The sequence below is a fragment of the Schistocerca nitens genome, chromosome 8, assembly GCF_023898315.1.
Source record: "Schistocerca nitens isolate TAMUIC-IGC-003100 chromosome 8, iqSchNite1.1, whole genome shotgun sequence".
NCBI lineage: Eukaryota > Metazoa > Arthropoda > Insecta > Orthoptera > Acrididae > Schistocerca > Schistocerca nitens.
In genome coordinates this window covers 299,272,456-299,291,924 of record NC_064621.1, presented here as the reverse complement: position 1 = coordinate 299,291,924, position 19,469 = coordinate 299,272,456, and the positions used below count along the sequence as shown (strand labels likewise).

At 38.2% G+C, this 19,469-nt stretch overlaps 1 protein-coding gene across 3 annotated transcripts in view; it reads left to right on the top strand.

Moving 5' to 3' along the window:
- Positions 1–19,469, top strand: part of LOC126198965 (uncharacterized) — a 219,632-nt gene that overhangs the window by 186,756 nt on the left and 13,407 nt on the right. For 2 of the 3 annotated variants that reach the window (XM_049935616.1, XM_049935617.1), the window contains 3 exons: positions 7,314–7,419; positions 8,520–8,822; positions 11,131–11,399. In XM_049935616.1, coding sequence (XP_049791573.1) covers positions 7,330–7,419; positions 8,520–8,822; positions 11,131–11,399 — 662 coding nt within the window. In that variant the 5' untranslated portion in view covers positions 7,314–7,329. Of the gene's footprint in view, positions 1–7,102; positions 7,228–7,313; positions 7,420–8,519; positions 8,823–11,130; positions 11,400–19,469 lie in introns of those variants that run through there. The other variant, XM_049935618.1, reaches the window with a different exon arrangement.

Here is a 19,469-nt window from a genome sequence, read left to right as displayed (position 1 = left end):
AGGAGATGTTGTGCTGCAACACGAGAACGCTCGGTCCCACACAAGTCTCAGGACTGCTGCCGTCGCAAAACAGGGTTGGGCAGTGTTACCCCATCCACACTACAGCCCTGACCTAGCCCCCTCGGTCTTCTACCTGTTTGCGCCAGTAAAGGATGCCATTCGTAGAAGACATTTCACACAGTGAAGCACTGGCTCCGCTATCACGACAAGGATTGGTACCGACAGGGCATACACGCCCTCGTTTCGCGCTGGAGGAAGGCCATAGAACGGGATGATGATGATGATGATGAGGTCCCATACTCCGAGGAGCGGGAGACCCGCACCGCCGACTAGGCAAGGTCCTAGCGGAGTTGGTTTGTCATTGCCTTCCTCCGACCGTAATGTGGAAGAATGATGATGATGAAGACGACACAATAACACCCAGTCATCTCGAGGCAGGGAAAATCCCTGACCCCGCCGGGAATCGAACGCTACCGCAAGACCACGAGCTGCGGACGTAGAAGACGATGCAGATAACGTGGAAAAATAGGGTGTGTAGATAAAACCCCATTCTTTCGTTATTTATTTAGTTTTTTTATTTACAATTCAAGTTCCGCAGGACCAAATTGAGGAGAGAATTTCCAAGGTCATGGAACGTGTCAGTAGATAAAATTATAACATAAAAGTAATAGCAGATATAAATAAAATATTTATGAACTCGAAGAAAGTCATTTCATAAGTTTAAGTAAGGACAATCAACAATACAACAAGAATCAGGTTATTTTTTCAAGGAACTCCTCGACAGAATAGGAGTGACCCATGAGCAAACTCTTCAGTTTCTCTGAAAGCGCGTGGATTACTGCTAAGATTTTTGAATTCGAGTTGTAGCTTATTGAAAATGGATGCAGCAGTATACTGCACACCTTTCTGCGCAAGAGTTAAGGAAGTCCAATCCAAATGCAGGTTTGATTTTTACCGAGTATTAATTGAGTGAAAGCTGCTTATTCTTGGGAATAAGCTAATATTGTTAACAAGAAATGACGGCAAGGACTATATATATTAAGAGGCCAATGCCAAATATCCAGACTCGTGAACAGGGGTCGACAAGAGGTTCGTGAGCTTACACCACTTATTGCCCGAACCGCCCGTTTCTGAGCCAAAAAAATATCCTCTTAGAATGAGAAGAGTTCCCCCAGAATATAATACCATACGACATAAGCGAATGAAAATAAGCAAAGTAGATAAATTTTCGTGTCGAACGATCACTCACTTCAGATACTGTTCGAATAGTAAAAATGGCTGCATTAAGTCTTTGAACAAGATCCTGAACGTGGGCTTTCCACGACAGTTTACTATCTATCTGAAGACCTAGAAATCTGAACTGTTCAGTTTCACTAATCATATGCTCATTCTCTGAAATTAAAACGTCAGGTTTTAAACTGTAAAAACTGAGTCTTACTTTGATTTAGCGTTAGTTTATTTTCTACAAGCCATGGACTTAGGTCATGAACTGCACTATTTGAAATCGAGCCAATGTTCCACACAATATCCTATACTACCAAGCTAGTGTCATCAGCAAACAGAAACATTTTATATTTATCCGTAATACTTTATATAAACAAGGAACAGGAGTGGTCCTAACACTAATCCCTGGGGCAACCCCCCGCCCCCCCCCCCCCCACTTGACCGTACCCCACACAGATCACCATCACAGCCATTCTCAACATTGTGAATAATGACCTTTTGCTGTCTGTTACTAAAGTAAAAGGTGAACCAATTGTGAGCTACTCCCCGTGTTCCATAACGGTCTAACTTCTGGAGCAATATTTTGTGATCAACACAGTCAAACGGCTTAGTTAAACCAAAAAATATGCCTAGCGTTCGAAACCTTTTGTTTAACCCATCCAGTACCTCAGAGAGAAAAAAAAAAATAGCATTTTCAGTTGTTAAGCGACTTCTAAAGCCGAAATGTACATTTAATAGCAAATCATGTGATATAAAATGATCAATTATCCTTACATACACAGCCTTTTCAATAACTTTAGCAAACACTGATGGCATAGAAATAAGTCTAAAATTTTATAAAGCGGCTTTACTACTGAGTACTTTAATCGTCCAGGAAACTGACCAGTCCTAAAGGAAAAATTACAAATATGGCTAAATACACGGCTAACATGTGCAGCACAGTACTTTAATATTGTGCTAGGCACTCCATCATAACCATGAGAGTCCATAGTCTTCAGTGATTTAATTGTTGACTCAATCTCCCACTTGTCTCTATCACATGGGAGTATTTCAGACATCAATCGCGGAAAGGCATTTGCCAAGAGTTATATGATTCCCGGTAGAAGCTAAATAGTTATTTAATTCTCCAGCAATGCTCAGAAAATGGTTGTTAAATTCGGCACATATATCTGATTTCTCAGTAACAGATATATTTTTACTGAAAAGCTGACTTTATATAGTCGACCTTGTGCTGCTGACAACACACTTCCTTCACAACTGACCAATTGGTTTTAATTTTATCCCGTGAATTAGATATTCTCTTTGCATACCACATAATCTTTGCCTTCCTAATAACATTTTGAAGCACCTTACAATACTGTTTGTAATGGGATACTGCAGCTTGATTGTGACTACCTCTAACATTTTGCTATAATTCCCTCTTTGTTCTACATGATATCCTTATCCCACTAGTCAGCCACCCGGTCTGCCTATTACTGCTAGTACCCCGTTTAGAACATTCTAAGGGAAAGCAACCCTCAAAGAGCATGAGAAATGTATTAAGGAAAGCATTATATTATGAAATTACAATGAATTCACTACGCTTAGCTGCATAAAGACGTTGATATACGTCAACGGGGACAGTCAAAAATGTGTGCCCCGACCGGGACTCGAACCCGGGATCTCCTGCTTACATGGAAAGACGCTCTATCCATTTTTTTTTATTCATTTTGTTCGATATTGGTCGTAGCGTTTTGGTCTGGACGGACGTCACAAGACATCCGTTCAAGTTGATCGTTGATTCTTTGACTCAGTTTTTTTATTACAGAGAGTGTGCAGCCCTCTGACCGAACACTCTGAGCGACCGTGCCGGCGTCCATCTGAGCCACCGAGGATAGTGCGACTGCAGGGACTTATCTCCGGCACGCCACCCGTGAGACCGACATTCCCAACTTATTGTCCCGCACTACATTCATAATGCCCCTGCCCATTATACTCATTACTCGCGGCTTTTTGCCGATTACCGTAAGAGTTCGGGCAGTGTTTGTGCATCCGCGCGCACACACACACACACACACACACATATATATATATATATATATAATCTGTTGTTTCGGACATAGGAACAGTTACCATCTTCATATACATTATATTTATCACCTATGTTATCGGCACTATAAACATCCTGCCACTCTTGTTCCCTGACAAGGTTTCAAAAACTCTTTATTGCTGTTGGATTAACTTTCCTACACAGTTTATAATTACATATGACATTTGTTTGAGTAGAAAAGCCTTTTAGTGTTAAAATTTGTGCATCATGGTCAGAAAGGCCATTCACGCTTTTACTAACAGAATGCCCATCTAGTAATGAAGAATGAATGAAAATATTGTCTATGGCTGTGCTACTGTTCCACTGCACCCTAGTTGGAAAAAACACAATCTGCATCAGATCATTTGAATTTAGGAGATCTACCAATATCCTTTTTCTTTTACCATCATACACAAAATTTATATTGAAGTCGCCACATAAAACTAATTTCTGGTACTTGCTACAAAGTGAATCAAGGGTCATCTCTAGTTTGATTAGAAATGCTCTAAAGTTAGAGTTAAGGGACCTATAAATAACAACAATTAGATGTTTAGTTTCAGTAAATTCAACTGCCCCTGCACAACATTCAAATATCTGTTCAGTGCAGTTTATGGACTCAAAAGGAATACTATTTTTTTACGTACATAGCCACTCCCCCACCCCGCAAGGAACTCCTTGAAAAACAGCCAGCTGATCTGTGTGTAATTCTCATTACATTCAACACAGAATTGTCGAAGAAAAAGAATGCGGTGCATCACTTTCTGGGCAACCAACGTACGTTTTGTGACGCGAAAGCTTTTACGTTTCTGGTGATTTATAGCAAGCTTCCAGTCTTTTAGCACTTTCAAATCTTGTCAAAATCTACGTGAATATTTAAGCAACTTTTACAGATAGTAATTCGTGGCATATAACTGCAGTAGATGACCTGTGCAGTTCGTGATGTATATTAATCACCTGACACTAAATATTTGAGACTTTTTTTGGCTTGATAGATGAGCAAAAAGGAATTTGTGTCGAACAGTACGAAGAAATGCTGGGCAAATTTCACGAAGGCAACTTTAGGCTTGTTTCTGATGTTGTTGATGGCAATTAAATTCAGGGTCATTTCTGTTTAGAAATTGTGTGTCAGTAAAAAATGTGAATCTTCCTCGTAAGCACCTAGTAACGAAACTGAAGCAGCCAAGAAGTGTCAAACGAGAAATGGTGGCGACTTCCTTCTCTAGAAGCGGTCATATTGCAGCTGTACTTCCGGAGAAGCAAAGGACTGTCATTCACTGCTTATGTCAGTGATACACAACAGTATGCCTACGAAAAGTTCTCGAAGGACAGAAGGGAATCATTCTGCATTATAACAGTGCGCCTGCAGACTCGGTCACTCCTATCGATTTGTTCCTGAAGTACACGGATGTTCAACACGTGACTCATCCTCCCTACGCTCATGATCGTGGCTTTGTTCCATGTGATCATTTCCGGTTCGCCACAAGGAAAAATTCCATGAACTGAAGACGATTCACCATCCATGGAATAATCTGAAAATGCTACGTAAGTAAGCTTTCAGCACGTGACGAAAATTAATCGAAAAACTGTCTCCAGATCTGGTTTACAACAATTCAGTAGCGCATAGTTACATTGCGAGAGCTTAGAGATAAAAAAGAATAATCAAAGCAGTTTTATATTTTCTATTGTTTTGCGTTAAGTCGCTCAGATCTTTCATAGTGACCCTTCTGTGCAATAACTTAATAACGCGCTAAGCATGAGAGAAAGTAGAAATTCAATTTCCGGAGGTGGAATGGGTGAGACACCCGATCCGTATTCGAAGAGCGCGGGATATGAATCATGTCTGGCAAACCTGATTTAAATTTGGCTTTATTTCCCCAAATCACGTCACGTGGTGTGGACTTTTAACACACCCACGGCTGTTTCTTACCCATTTCTGTGAAGAAATGGGTAAGAAACAGCCGTGGGTGTGTTTGCTAGTAGGCCCATTTCATCTTCAATGACCTAATCTTCTATGAAAAGTTCAAGCTCCAATGTTTCTTCTTACCGCATTAACATACTGATAAGATCTCGTTTCAGCATGGCATTTCTCCAACTTGAGTAACGTATGTGCTAAATGTGTTACTTGTAGTATATGGATGATATCAGAGTAGTCTCATTTTGAAAATGAGCGAAATGTGGGTCCCAGTTATTGGTTTCGTGCATTACAATCAAAAACTCATTAATCGAGTTAAACAATGTGCTCCTCACTTCTAGCCTAGCATAAATCGCAGAATTTGACTCTTATGTTATCAGAAATAAGTACATTGGGCTCATATTTTGCATGCTGGAGGTACACAGCCCAACAGACAAAGAACTTTAGTTACTATTGCTTAACTCTGGACATTTGTGTGCAGCCTCTCGAACTGCTCTACAAGCAGCCCAGCAGTCTTCCCCACCACTCTTCCCTAGTTGTGTCTGACCCACGCACTCTTGTATACGCTTCCAAGCAGATTATTTCTATTCAACCTTTTTTGCGTCAGAAATATTTATCAAGCAGCAAGGAATTTATTTTGTCTAGAATGTTTCTGTCGCCTACTCAACTGTGGTGTCATTTTGTAACTCCTCGACCAGTAGCATATATGTGCATTTCGTCATTTTATTTGTTTCCGCGACTTCTTAAATGTATTCTTAAACACAGTATTTTAATTAACTGACGATAAATTCTATTGTAGAACTAAGTGGAAGATTTTCATTTTTACAATGGCAATATCAAGTGTCGAATCGACACACGAGACACGCTCGAATGGTGTAGTACGTAGACTGCTGTCCGCGAAAGACAGGTGCTCATGTTTTAATTGCGACCGAGGAACATTGTTTTAGCTTGTCACATATAGTAAATAGAGAAATATTTTATTTAAACGTCTTTTTCGTTTATGATGATGCTATGACCGACCAATGTGTTCTGTCTGAAGCTATTGCATAGCAATTTGAGATTAGGACAAAGTTATAAGCCTGAAGTTGGTGCTAGATATTATTTTTATTTCTAAATCCTACGAAAATAATTATGAAACAGTAATTTTTCTTTGCTGGTTGAAGAGAATCGATGGCATATTATCATTTACGAAACACCGATTTTGTTGAGACTTTCATTGTCAGTTGTTTATTGCATATATCACTATTTTTTAAGTCGGTAATCGAATTCAGTGTACTGTAAAAGATTTACGTACTATTATGGGTACAATATAGTCTATTCAACAGTAATTGTTTCGGATTTCTCGCGGTGTTCAATGTAAATAAAAACAGTTACCGTTGATGTCTTCCCCTGTCGTTATCGTCAAAGGGCGACTGTTGTTGTCGATGGAGTATGTAATTACACAACGAAAATCAGAAGTAGGACAGAGATATGAAGTATAATCATTTGACATATACTTTGCTTGAGACGCGAGTATGCTAAAAGGCCCGCGTCGAAGTGCCGACGCGAAATGAAATGCAGCCAACCGTATGAAACCAATAATCGAAGCGTAACGCGACGCAGAGACGAAAATAACATGGCGTTAAAACATAACTGGAATGATATACGTATTGCGTAGCTCTGATGGAACGTTCAGACTCATTTTACGAAGCTTTAAGTTCAATTTGAGGTAATTTAAAACATTACAAATGAACCATAAGTAATCAAACTGTGTAGATTTTATCGACTACTGTCATTCGTGTGCAGATACTCTTTGACAGATTTGTCATAACGATGGTCCTCTACAGCGCTTTATTAACGAATAGTGTTGCGATATTGTTTTTGTTACAATAATTTTGTTTGTAATGCACATGCTGATATCATTCGCTTGCTAGGTTGATAATATCAGGAAGAATCATAAGCGCTTAAACACTTTGATTTTTTTATGCATTTCATCCAAGGTGACAGCGCATTCGATGAACTACAGAATAGTACCGACTCTACTGTAAGTGCTTTAGTAAAGTACGTATATAGGCATGAATACTTGTTGTAGGCGAAAAATAACTTTTATTATTTTTCTATTTTTTTCAGATATTGGATGTAAGCAATGAGACTGTACAGGACAGCCCTCACCGTCATACTCAAAGGCACAAGTGCTGCGGGAACTACTTGTGTCATAGATAATAACCATGCCAACGTAAGTAGGGCCTAATATATATTTTTTTAGATTTACAGAATGCAAACAAACCGACTTTGTTTTTTTCTTCTGGTTGTATACAACTGCCGTATTGGTTTTCTGCACCCTGGATATGCTAGTGAAGACCCTGTGGCTTGCAAACTACGATTTTACATAATTATCAGGTTATCGTTAGATCAGCGTCTGTAACTTACCACATGATGGTAATTATTATTTTTTAGCATTGCAGCTATGTGGTAGTACAGTGACTGCCATCTCTACAGTTTCATGTGATACAACAGTGCTAGCTTTAAATGCATCCTTGACTCTTTAAAAGTACATATATGCATATTCGGTTAAAGTGGACCCATAAAATCTTGGTTGTGGTGACAGACTGATCTGTAGCACAGCCTGAGGTTTAGGTTAGGTGGTAATGTGTGACAGTTTGGTTGCGAGTTGGTGAAGTCAATGAATGTCAAAACCAAATAACTACATTGTTGTTTGAGCATTTACTAAATTTGCTAACTAGAAACTGGTTCAGTTATAAGAGGTTATTTGCCAATTTCTATAGTAGCCCTCAACATGAACGCACTCCAACCCCCGGCCCACGCCCCCCCCCCCCCCCCCACACATATATATTATATCCAATCCACACAAGTGACTCTGTTTCCCCTCTCAAAGAGCAGCTCTCCTTCAGCCTGACATAATTATTATTCAGTTGGTATCATTAGTTCTCACTCCTCCTCTCTTCATCCAAAACCACATAAAATGAAAGTGACTTCCATTCTGCTATCTTTTCAGTGTACTACATCATATAATAAGACATTTTCACATTTCCAGATTATTTATTAAATGTATACGGAGTAAGGTACACAGGAGCCTCTTTTCAGCCTTCTTTTCCTTGCACTGCATACTGTTTTTTCGAATTTATCGAGATTCCAATGTCTTTCATTTATTGATTTACACCATTAAATTCCAATGAACATTGTTAATAGGTTGATGACTGCATTACCTATGGACTCGTTACTTGTTTGACATAATACATTGCTGATACAAGAAGCAACTTTGTGAGTTATATTGGTAGGCAGATAAATACTAATGCATTTGTTTCTGTTTTTCAGAAATTTCTTCTTTCTGCACCAAATTCAGCATTGCTCTTGAGTTTTCAGAGGAGCTATACAACTAATGAACTTTCAAAAAATCTACAGCTGACAAGCAATGATGAAGTAAAAATTGACAAATCTTTTGGGTTCAAAATTGTTTCCAAGCCTACAAACAAACCACTGGTAGTGTTGCTACCTTGGTTGTTAGCACAACAGAAACATATCATGAAATATGGAAGATTTTACTTGGACCAAGGGTTTGATGTGCTAAAAGTGTCTCTGACACCATGGCAGCTGCTGTGGCCAACTAAAGGCAGCCAGGTAAGTGGAGATGGTCTTCCATTTTATAGAATATCTCACAGAATAGAGAGAAAATGAAGAATAGTATTATGTTGTGATTTGTATCATAAAATTCAACAAAATCTGTCTTTTAGGGGGAGAATGTACAGCATTATTGTAGCCGTCTAGTCCAAACTTATTCTTGTTGTTCATGACAGGGAAATTACTGATGGTTCATTTTATTGGTATGCCTTTTAATGTTGGCCATTCAATAAATATTTTCATATTCTTATTAAAAGAAATAAACCTGAAGAACGGTGATTGTCGTATTAATAGAGACACAAATAGCGATATGAAATACTAAGGCTGAAATTTTCTGCATTGGAAACCCCTTCCTAAGAGTTAAAAAGAGAGAAAGAAAGAGTACTGTAAATAATAACAATTTAAAACATAGAACAAATATAAGTAAAATAAATAACTACATTAATGATAAATGCTTAAATATATTAAGTAGGTGTGTTGAAAATACTCTGACAGCACACTGTGTACACCTTATTTTCCAAAAATGGTATTTCAGAAATCACCTTTATTACACGTGGGTGTATGTAGCCCAAAAGCTTCTTTAATCTTTTTCTGTAACATAAGTTTTCATTTTTCAGAATGAATTAACAGTGAAGGGTAATTTGCAAAATTGCAAACTATTACAAAATTCGACTATACGGTTTTCAAGAATGTTAATTACATATCATCTTTTACACGAGAAACATTTTTATGTATCATTCTATTGAAGATATCCAAACCTAATGTGCCAAATTACATTTTAGGGACGAGAAAATACATATTGCATAATTTTTACCCTCCTCTATACACCCACCAAGTTTTATCGAGATCGATTATTGACACTTGGGAATGTTCCCTTGTAAGTGCGTTCGCCACTCAAAACTATTTGGTTACTTAATATTCTCATCAGACAAAACTTTTACAGGACAGCAGTAACATAAAGACATTATGGTAAGTAAGACAGACAGTTATGGATGCACCTCGTATGTAATATCAGTCGCATGTTCTGTCCTCCAAACTAATACTGAACCGATACATCTCTCTGGTGGAGAGGATTCTAGTTCAGTTTGTGAAGATAATGCAATTTGAAGCAGATACCTGAATTATGCTTGAGAGCCCATACTTTCAGTATAAACTTTGCCCAGTCTCATTTATAAAGGTCAGTTTCTATAAACTTTTCTATGATTATTCCTTCAAACAATCCATTGTCTGTTTCTTTGCCAGATTTCGAAACAGGGGTCACTTCTGGACAGAAAGGATTGGCCTAGAAAGGATATATGGATTGAGTCTTTAGTAAAGGGTGGCAGTCACAAAGAGTAGACAAGAAAGCTACATGTCTACTTTCGCAATCAGTGTTTTGTGTCCTCTCATCTGTGCTACTTCTATGACTGGCCGTGAGCATCCACAGTAATTTTTCAGGGAGTGCGAAGCTCATCTAAAATTGGCATTTTTTATATAAATAATTTGGTCAGTTTCAGGATGTGTCATGCAATAAGGATTACCTATGTGACACAAAAAACTTATTATATTCCAGAGAATTGGTGGTTATCTACTCACTTCTGTAGTGAATATAAATTCTGTACTCCAGATCCCAGGGTGGAGCTATTATAAAATTGTCTAAGTCAGTGGTAATGAAAAGGTAGAAAAGGGGGGGGGGGTTATGTACATGGAATCAGACATTGAAGATTCACTGTTCCATAAAAGCAGCTACATATGGAAAGAAGTTTCCTTTTATTGGTGGCTTGCCTCGTAATAGAGCTGTCTTACAAATAGCAATAGAGGAGTGAACTGCTTAAGAATTGTTTAAAAAATAAAAATATGTATCAATTTTCAAGTCATATTCTAAAATTTGAGGAACTTCTGGGGACAAATATCACATAGAAAACTTAAGGTGGGATAGATAAGGAGACCTATAATCTGGATTTTGCAAAAAAAGTGTTCTGTATATCATATTTGTTAGTGCCTAGCCTTGGCTTTAAATCTTTTAGTTCTGAGGAAGTATTCTTTCTTGCATGTGGTGTACAGGTCTTGCCCATGTAGTAGAAAAAGTATATTGGCAAGTGTGTACCAGTGTACTTACGGCCATGAAAGAGATCCTTGTTGAGGAACATGGCAGTTATATGGGAAATGTATTGAAAACTGGAGCTCCATAACAAGTTTGCAACAGCAGTGATAATTTTAGCACCCTAGCCTTTCCACCCATTCTTGCTCATTACTGCTCCATTTTCTCCTAGAATATTAGCTATTAAAATATATATTATCTCTTATTCAGATATTTTTCTGATTTCAGCTAATTGCAGAAGATCTCCTGCAGTTCCTCCATTTAAATAAATTTTACCAGCCTCTTCTTCTGCATGGCTTTTCTGTTGGTGGCTACTTATGGGGAGAAGCACTAGTTAAAATTAAGCAAGACATGGAGCTATACCAACCAGTTGTGGACAGAATTGCTGGTCATATCTGGGACAGTGCAGCTGACCTGACAGAAATGCCACTAGGCTTCCCGAAAGCAGTTTTCCCAAAAAATTTAGTACTGCAAAATGCATTTGAGAAGTACATCAGGTATTTATATTATAAATCAATGTGTTCAGTACTGTAGCAAAACATAGTTGTGCAAAGTTATTTTTAGTTCCTTCATTATACATGGCATTATTATTGTCCTTCATTGGCACTGATAGACAAATGTTTTACTGACGTAACACGTGTTAAGCCAGTAGTCATGTTGGGGCTTACTGACTATTTTGCTGGGGTATTATACTTGACTGAATACTGGAATATAAGGAAAAGATGGGGATTGGAAAATACAAAGAAATGTAAATGTTGAACAACAACAGCATTGGCAGATTTGCAGCCTTACCTGGTTTCATTGTAGGAGGGGTTATACAAAAGAAATGTTAAAGATGTCAGTAAATTACACTACTTTGAACATATTATAGCCTATTGTTGAATTTATTCCTCAAATGAATGAATAGTACATGGATGTGAACTTTAAAACTTTCCCGGTGTATAGATTGTTCCATAAAATTTTGGGCTGAATGATGGATATTGGTAACTTGCTGCCACAACATTTTGGCACAGTCTTCTGGCCATCTTAAGGCATATAATGGCGAAACTACACTGAGCCCCCATGTTTAAACTGCATTGGTGCATGTGTGGCATACCAGTTGTCACTAAGCGTGCATTGACAGAGTACGCGCATATCTGCTGCAAGTCTGTGCGCTGCTGGGAGTGTCCTCTTCAATATCAGATCAATCATCTTTACATGGTAAAGCTGCAGTATGACACCAATAACACAGTGAAGATTTTATGGAATAGGATTCCATGCATTATCTGATTGGAAACCACCAACCCGATTGTTAAGGGACTTGGAATGTATTATTTCCACTGATTCATTGATAATGGCTTTGTAAAAGTTTGAAGTATATGTATTTCATTGAGTGACCAGTACGATTACAGCTTTATGTGATAGAAGTTATGTTGTTATTGAGGAGGTCAGTATGCTACTTGTATTCCACAACACATGCCTGAGCAGTGTACTTCGTTTGTACTATACATGATTTTCCACACTCAGACAGAATCTTATAAACACCTGCTTTGTGCAGATTTCTGATGAAAGACAAAAGATCACTTTAACCTTACTTTTTCTGGCTACTCTTGCCTATTTTCGGAGAAATATTTTCAGTCTATGGTAGGTAGGCTGTCATTTTGAAGGACACACCTTCCTCCTTGTTGTGCTAATTGTATGTTTGTAGTGCTCTTTGTGTCTCTGAGATCAGTATCAACTTTCCAGCTACACAGCTTCAAGGTGTTCCAATTCCGCTTACAGGTTATTGCCACCTGAGATGGTATGGGTCAGTGAATCATGGTGTTCAGAATGCCCATTGTTTGTGCTGGATGCTGGCAAGTAGTAGCCTGTAAATGCAGGTCTGTAGATGTTACACCAAGATGTCTAAAAATACTAAGATGTAAAAGTAGGAACAGAACTTCATTCTCAATCTCCATAGTAAATTTTATGTTTTCTTTTATGGAATTTAGTGTTGAAGGAACTCTCAGACTGTCCAAATCACAAGGTCAAACTATAAAAGTGTCAGCATATCACCAAAATGCTGCTGGTTTTAAAACTTCAGAGTTGAGTGTCCACTCTCAGAATCTTCCACAGAAAGGTTCTAGGGTAAATGACAGACGCCCCATGGCAACACTGTCACATAATAAAACATTCATTTTATTAATATAGTCCTCCTGTGATATAAGTGAAACTCCAAAACAGCAAGTCCAGTATCGCAGAACACTGTAATTCTACTGGTCATTCAACAAAATACAATGAAACAAAAATTTCCTGTAGGAAGGCGGCTCCACACGTAGAGGGCCAGCAATATGAAAGTGTGGAGAGGATAAGGTTAGCGTAAGTATTGCAGCAGAAAGTAGGCAGATAAAATCCACATTGACAAACAGTGTTGCTGAAGAGAAAAACTGGGTTCATTTGCCTACGGTACATATTTTACATTAGACGTATGAGGAGAATAATATATTTAGTACAGATTTTGATCAGTCGTCTTCGTGAGAGAAACCTTACATGTTGATGATGCTATGTCAGCTGCTCCACAGCCACAGTCTGCGTCTTGTCACTAGCTAAGAACAGCTGATGCAATTTGGTGAAAACATAAAGTACCACTGCACGCACCCCCCCCCCCCCACACACACACACACACTCTACATACAAAGAATACAAAGAAAATGTTTCCTTCGAAACTAGTTACAATATTTGACATTTTGTGTGATTTGGACTGAATTAAAAGTAAAACTGTAACACACAATTGCTTGATGGTTCCTGAATTGCAATTCATTGGAAGCATGCAAGCTCTGCACTTTTCCATGACAAATAATAGCAGACTGTGTAGATGAAAATGTGAAAAAGCTGACTTCCTTTTTGTATTTTTGTTCACAAACGTGTTATGGAGTGCCAGCGGCCTTGCCACAATAGTAACATTGGTTCCCATCTGATCACCGAAGTTAAGCACTGTTGGGCTGGACTAGCACTTAGGTGGGTGACCATCCAGTCTGCCGAGCACTGTTGGCAAGCTGGGTGCTCTCAGCCCTTGTGAGGCAAACTGAGGAGCTACTTGACCGATAAGTAGCAGCTCCGGTCTTATAAACTGACGTAAGGCCAGGGGAGAGGTGTGCTGACATGCCCATCCTTATCCACGCCCAGTGATGCCTGTGGACTGAGGATGACACAGTGGGCAGTGTTGTCGGTTGGTACCATTGGGCCTTCATGGCCGTTCGAGTGGAGTTTGGTTTTTAAATTTCTTATGGCATCATATTCTTAGGTAACTATTCATAGAGGAAGAAAACATTTGTTACACGAAGGAAAATGTGTGGTGGCTGCTTGAGACCTCTTGAAGGCATCTTATTAAGTAGTATGAAGATTCTTTTCAATGATAAATTGCAACTTGAAAATGACAGCAACATTCCTCATTACAATAGTAGGAAGAGAAATTCTTAACACTAATCATCACTCATCCATAATGCAGCACGGAAATGAGTGAGGTATTCAGCCACAAAAATCTTCGACAGCTTATTCTTTGAAGTGAAGAATCTAATGGCTAACAAAATTAACGTCAGACACAAACTGAAATAATTACATCTGTTTGACTATTCCAATTTTCTTTTTTTAAAAAGTGATTTCATAATGTGTGTGTGTGTGTGTGTGTGTGTGTGTGTGTGTGTGTGTGTGTGTGTGTGTGTGGAAGGGGTGTATATGAATGTAGTTAGATGTAAACCATTGTGCATAAAAAAAATTACTTTTAACAAAGGTTAATGCAAACGACTGCAGTATAAATGGTTAGTATGGTGTCAAATTTTTTGCTGACAAAGAGCATTATGAGTATGAACTAGCTCAATCCACTCTACATGGAGACACCACATTTGCTATCCATGAAAAAAGCAAAGAATTTACTATCTTCTTCGAACACCAAACTACCTAGCTGGTTGTCTTTGGGCAATATATCAAAACTTACTGTTATGTCATTTATAACAAGTTAATGTCTGCTTACTTCATAAAATACAATTTCCCAATCAATAAAGGCTAGGATGTTCTCATAAACTATTTAAGCAACTGATATTTTGACAAACAGGAACATTTTTTAAACCATAAGTCTTTAAAACCAAGGGCTAGTGTTACCTTACATTGTTTTATAGAGTCTGTCATAGTACTGTCATCACTGATATCTCTGTTGGTATCCAAACATCTGACTGTCTTGTATCCATCTTCACCTTACTGTCAAAGTCTCCTTCCTGAAGCTTTTCAGTGTGGTGCACAGTCTACCCATACTGATGTGGGAATATTTATTGCTTCATGCACAAGCGATTCAGCGTCCTCTGTCTTGAATGTTTTGTTGTTTTCTGCCACACAGATTTGGACACAGGTTAAAGCTATCAGATTATACTAGCAGTGGTATGGGGGTAAATGCAAAATTGTGTGCCACAGTCACTTGCAAGGAATTTAAGGCTGAAAATTTCAAAAGTGAAGCCATTATTTAAAAACGGTGACAAGTATAAGGTAAAAAAACTATTGCCCAATATCTCTCCTCCCAGCATTTTCAAAAATATTAGAAAATCTGATGAAGCACCAAATCAACAAATACCTAAATGACCATAATTTACTAAACAGAAATCAGCATGGCTTCCAAGCACGTAAAAATACCGAAACAGCAGTAATGTGCTACACTGAACAAATAATCAAAACTCTAGAAAAAGATTATAGTGTAGTAGGAATAAATTTAGACCTCTCCAAAGCTTTTGACACTGTGAACCAGGACATTCTTTTAGAAAAATTGGAAGCATTGGGTATACATGGGATAGGAAAAAATGGTTTGAATCATACCTAAAAAAACAGAACGCAGGTTGTAGGACTGACATCAACTTACTCCAACCACAAAATAAATGCAGTATCAGAGGCAAAAAATGTAGAAACAGGAGTACCGCAAGGCAGCATCCTAGGTCCCATATTGTTTGTTTATATAAATGATTTTCAAACCTCAGATGATGCAGCCAAAGCAATAATGTTTGCAGATGATACTAGTGTGATAGTAAGTGCACCAAAGCAATTGCTACCAAGAACTGCTGATAAAGTACTAAATTACATCCACTCTTGGTTCAATGCAAACAGGTTGACATTGAATGTAAATAAAACAAATTATATGCAGTTTGGGAAAAGATGTCAAAATTTAATCTCGATCTGGTGTGGGGTGACAAAACCTTAGACAGAGTGACATCCACAAAATTGCTGGGGATTCATGCGGATGAAAACTTAAATTTTAATGACCACATAATAAAACTTGCACAGAAACTTAATTCAGCCTGTTTTGCCCTCAGAATTATTGCAAATGTTTGTACCTCAGAGGGTGCCAGAATGGCATATTTCAGCTATTTTCAATCTCTTGCCACATATGGAATAATATTTTGGGGTTCCACAACAGGGCGCCTAAAACAAATATTTTTGTTGCAGAAGAGGGCCATCCGAATAATAACTCAGTCACACTGCAAACCCATATTCAAAAAGCTTCGAATACTTACTATACCATCATTATTCATATACAAATGTGTATTGTATGTCAGGACCCACATTGCAGATTTTCAGACAAATGCCGACTTTCATAACTACAATACCCGTAATAGCGCAGCACTCCATACTCAGCGAACAAAAAGAACGAATACACAAAGGCATGTGAGCCACATCGGTGCAAAACTGTACAACGCACTGCCAGTCAACATCAGGCAGAATTTATAGTAGAACAATGTTTTTATTCTGTAAATGACTATGTAGGTCAATATTTTTTTTCTGATGATATTTATAAAGGCAAAATGGAAAATACTTTATCTGTACCTAATCATTCATTACCTAATCATTCATTACATTTACATACTTAAAGGACAGCTGTTGTGTGATGTAAATATATACTTAAGCAGTGTTGTGTATATAAGGACTTGCCGTTTAGGGAGGACAAAACTAAAGCCTTATGAAAAACAGACTATGCATTTAAAATAACAAGCAGGGATGTATATAGGCTATATTAATTTCATTGTATTATTATTAACTTCATTGTATTACTTTGTTTTGTACTTTTTTACGTATATATTGTTTGTGTCCCATTTCTTTGAAATGGCTTACATGTACCCTTGACAACATCCATACAATATTTATTGTCAACGGATGGATAAATAAAATAAAAAATAAACAAAATAAAATAAATAAGTTCATAAGTTTTGTCACGCATCTGCCGTAAACTGTGCAGAATATATTTATTTTGAGTTAGAGCACAATACCATCTTTCCTGTGTTTGCACTCAGTACTTTTTCTGTAACAGCTGAATGATAACTGACATTGTCCATTACACTGACTAACTTCGGAGCAGAATATAGCAAGAACTGTCCAGTGAACCACATCTTACAATTGGCAGCATTCATTTCCAATGCAGAAGATATTATTCAAGAACCTTTTCCCATAGGAACTGTAAAACTGTCGGTACCAATACTATATTATGAGAAGGAAAGTTGCTAGTCACCATATAGCGGAGATGGAGTTGGGGATAGGTACAACAAAAAGACTCAAACAGTTAAGCTTTCAGTCATTAACACCTTCAACACTAGTAAAACAAACAAACGAACACACACACACACACACACACACACACACACACACACACACAACTGTGTGTGTGTGTGTGTGTGTGTGTGTCTAGTGTTGAGGAAGGCCTTAATGGCTGAAAGCTTTAATTGTGAGAGTCTTTTTGTTGTGCCTATGGAGTCATCATCTCCACTATATGGTGAGTAGTAACTTTCCTTCGCATAATATTGTTACACTCCAGCCTGGATTTTCCATCAGTACCGTAAATCATTTTTCAGCAGGTTTCTTTGGGATGATTTTGATTCATCCATTTCTTCTAGGTAAAACACTTTGAACTATCTTCTTATTTTGTTTTGTGCATCATTCTCATGAATGTGACTCATGCTGCAGTTATGTCACTTCTTTCCATTCAAAACAGCCTTCCATCATTACTTTTGACATATTTGAAACCAGTGCCTTTTTAAAATTCTTTGCATTGACAAAGCACTACATTCGAAGTCAATTTTGCTCATGCATGATAATAACAAGTTTTTATAGTACTGGATATTCACTATTTATACAGGGTGTTACAAAAAGGTACGGCCAAACTTTCATTCCTCACACACAAAGAAAGAAAATATGTTATGTGGACATGTGTCCAGAAACGCTTACTTTCCATGTTAGAGCTCATTTTATCGGTCACCGAATCTGTTGTTGAGAAGCGCACGAACTCTTCGACTGAAATGTGCAGGAGCTCCATCGTGCATGAACCACATGTTGTGTCGTACTTGTAAAGGCACATGTTCTAGCAGCACAGGTAGAGTATCTCGTATGAAATCATGGCGGTGAATCGAGGAAGTACAGTACATACTGACGAAACTAAAATGAGCTCCAACATGGAAATTAAGCGTTTCCGGACACATGTCCACATAACATCTTTTCTTTATTTGTGTGTGAGGAATGTTTCCTGAAAGTTTGGCTGTACCTTTTTGTAACACCCTGTATACATTTGAAAAAAGTCGCCTTGAAACATCCTTTTCAAAACCATCAATTAGTTTATAGGTTTCTTGTGACTTTAGTACTTTCCAGGTGACACTAAACCAGGGCTTCACAACATACGTGCTCGCGGAGCAAGCTGTGAGCAGCAAGGCGCGAGCACGGAGCAGCGCGAGCACGCTACCCCCACTACAGGACCAGAGCGGAGAGTGGGTAAAGTCACGTGGGGCACACAACAGCTGCCGCCAGTCAATGTAAATCCGCGGCCACGTGCAGGGATATCACTCACGAATTATTACTGCGACAAATGAAACAAATAAAGGAGAATGTACACATGCCACATAATTTTATTAGCTTCGCATTAATTTCTGAACTGTTAGACAATAAAAGGTGTCACTGAAGTGTGGGATTCTCGGTTATCTTGTACTTTTTGCCCTTTACAATTGCGTCTATGTTCGGAGTAATTGTTCTTGTGCATTTTAGGCGCAGCGTGCAGTTTAAATTTTGATCAGACAATGCATTTCTCAGGCGCGTCTTGTTACATTTCATTGCAGAGAACAGTTGTTCACAAACATACGTGGAACCGAACATTGATATTATTGTCGCCGCTAGTTTGTGCAAATGAGGAAATCTATCCTGAGGGAAGTGTCTGTAGAATTCCAAAATGTTTTTCATGTTCTGAAAGTTGTCTCTGTATTCTCTGTCACACTGCAGATCAATAATTTCTTGCTGCAGCTCAGGACGAATCTCTTAAATATTCGCTGAATATGGAGAGAACAGATCAAAATCACTGTCTAGTGCTGTCAGATCTTGAAAGCGCTGATCAACTAAACTATGTGAATAACGTTCACAGTCTTTGTGAACATCTTGCATGGATGATAATTTAGGAAAATGAGCTAGGTTTCCTGTTTCCAGCTGACTCACCCAAAGTGTCAATTTCATTTTAAAAGCTCGTATTCGTTCTATGAAATGAGTAATTAGCAGATCTTTACGTTGTAGTAAAATGTTCAAAGCATTCAGATGGCTAGTTA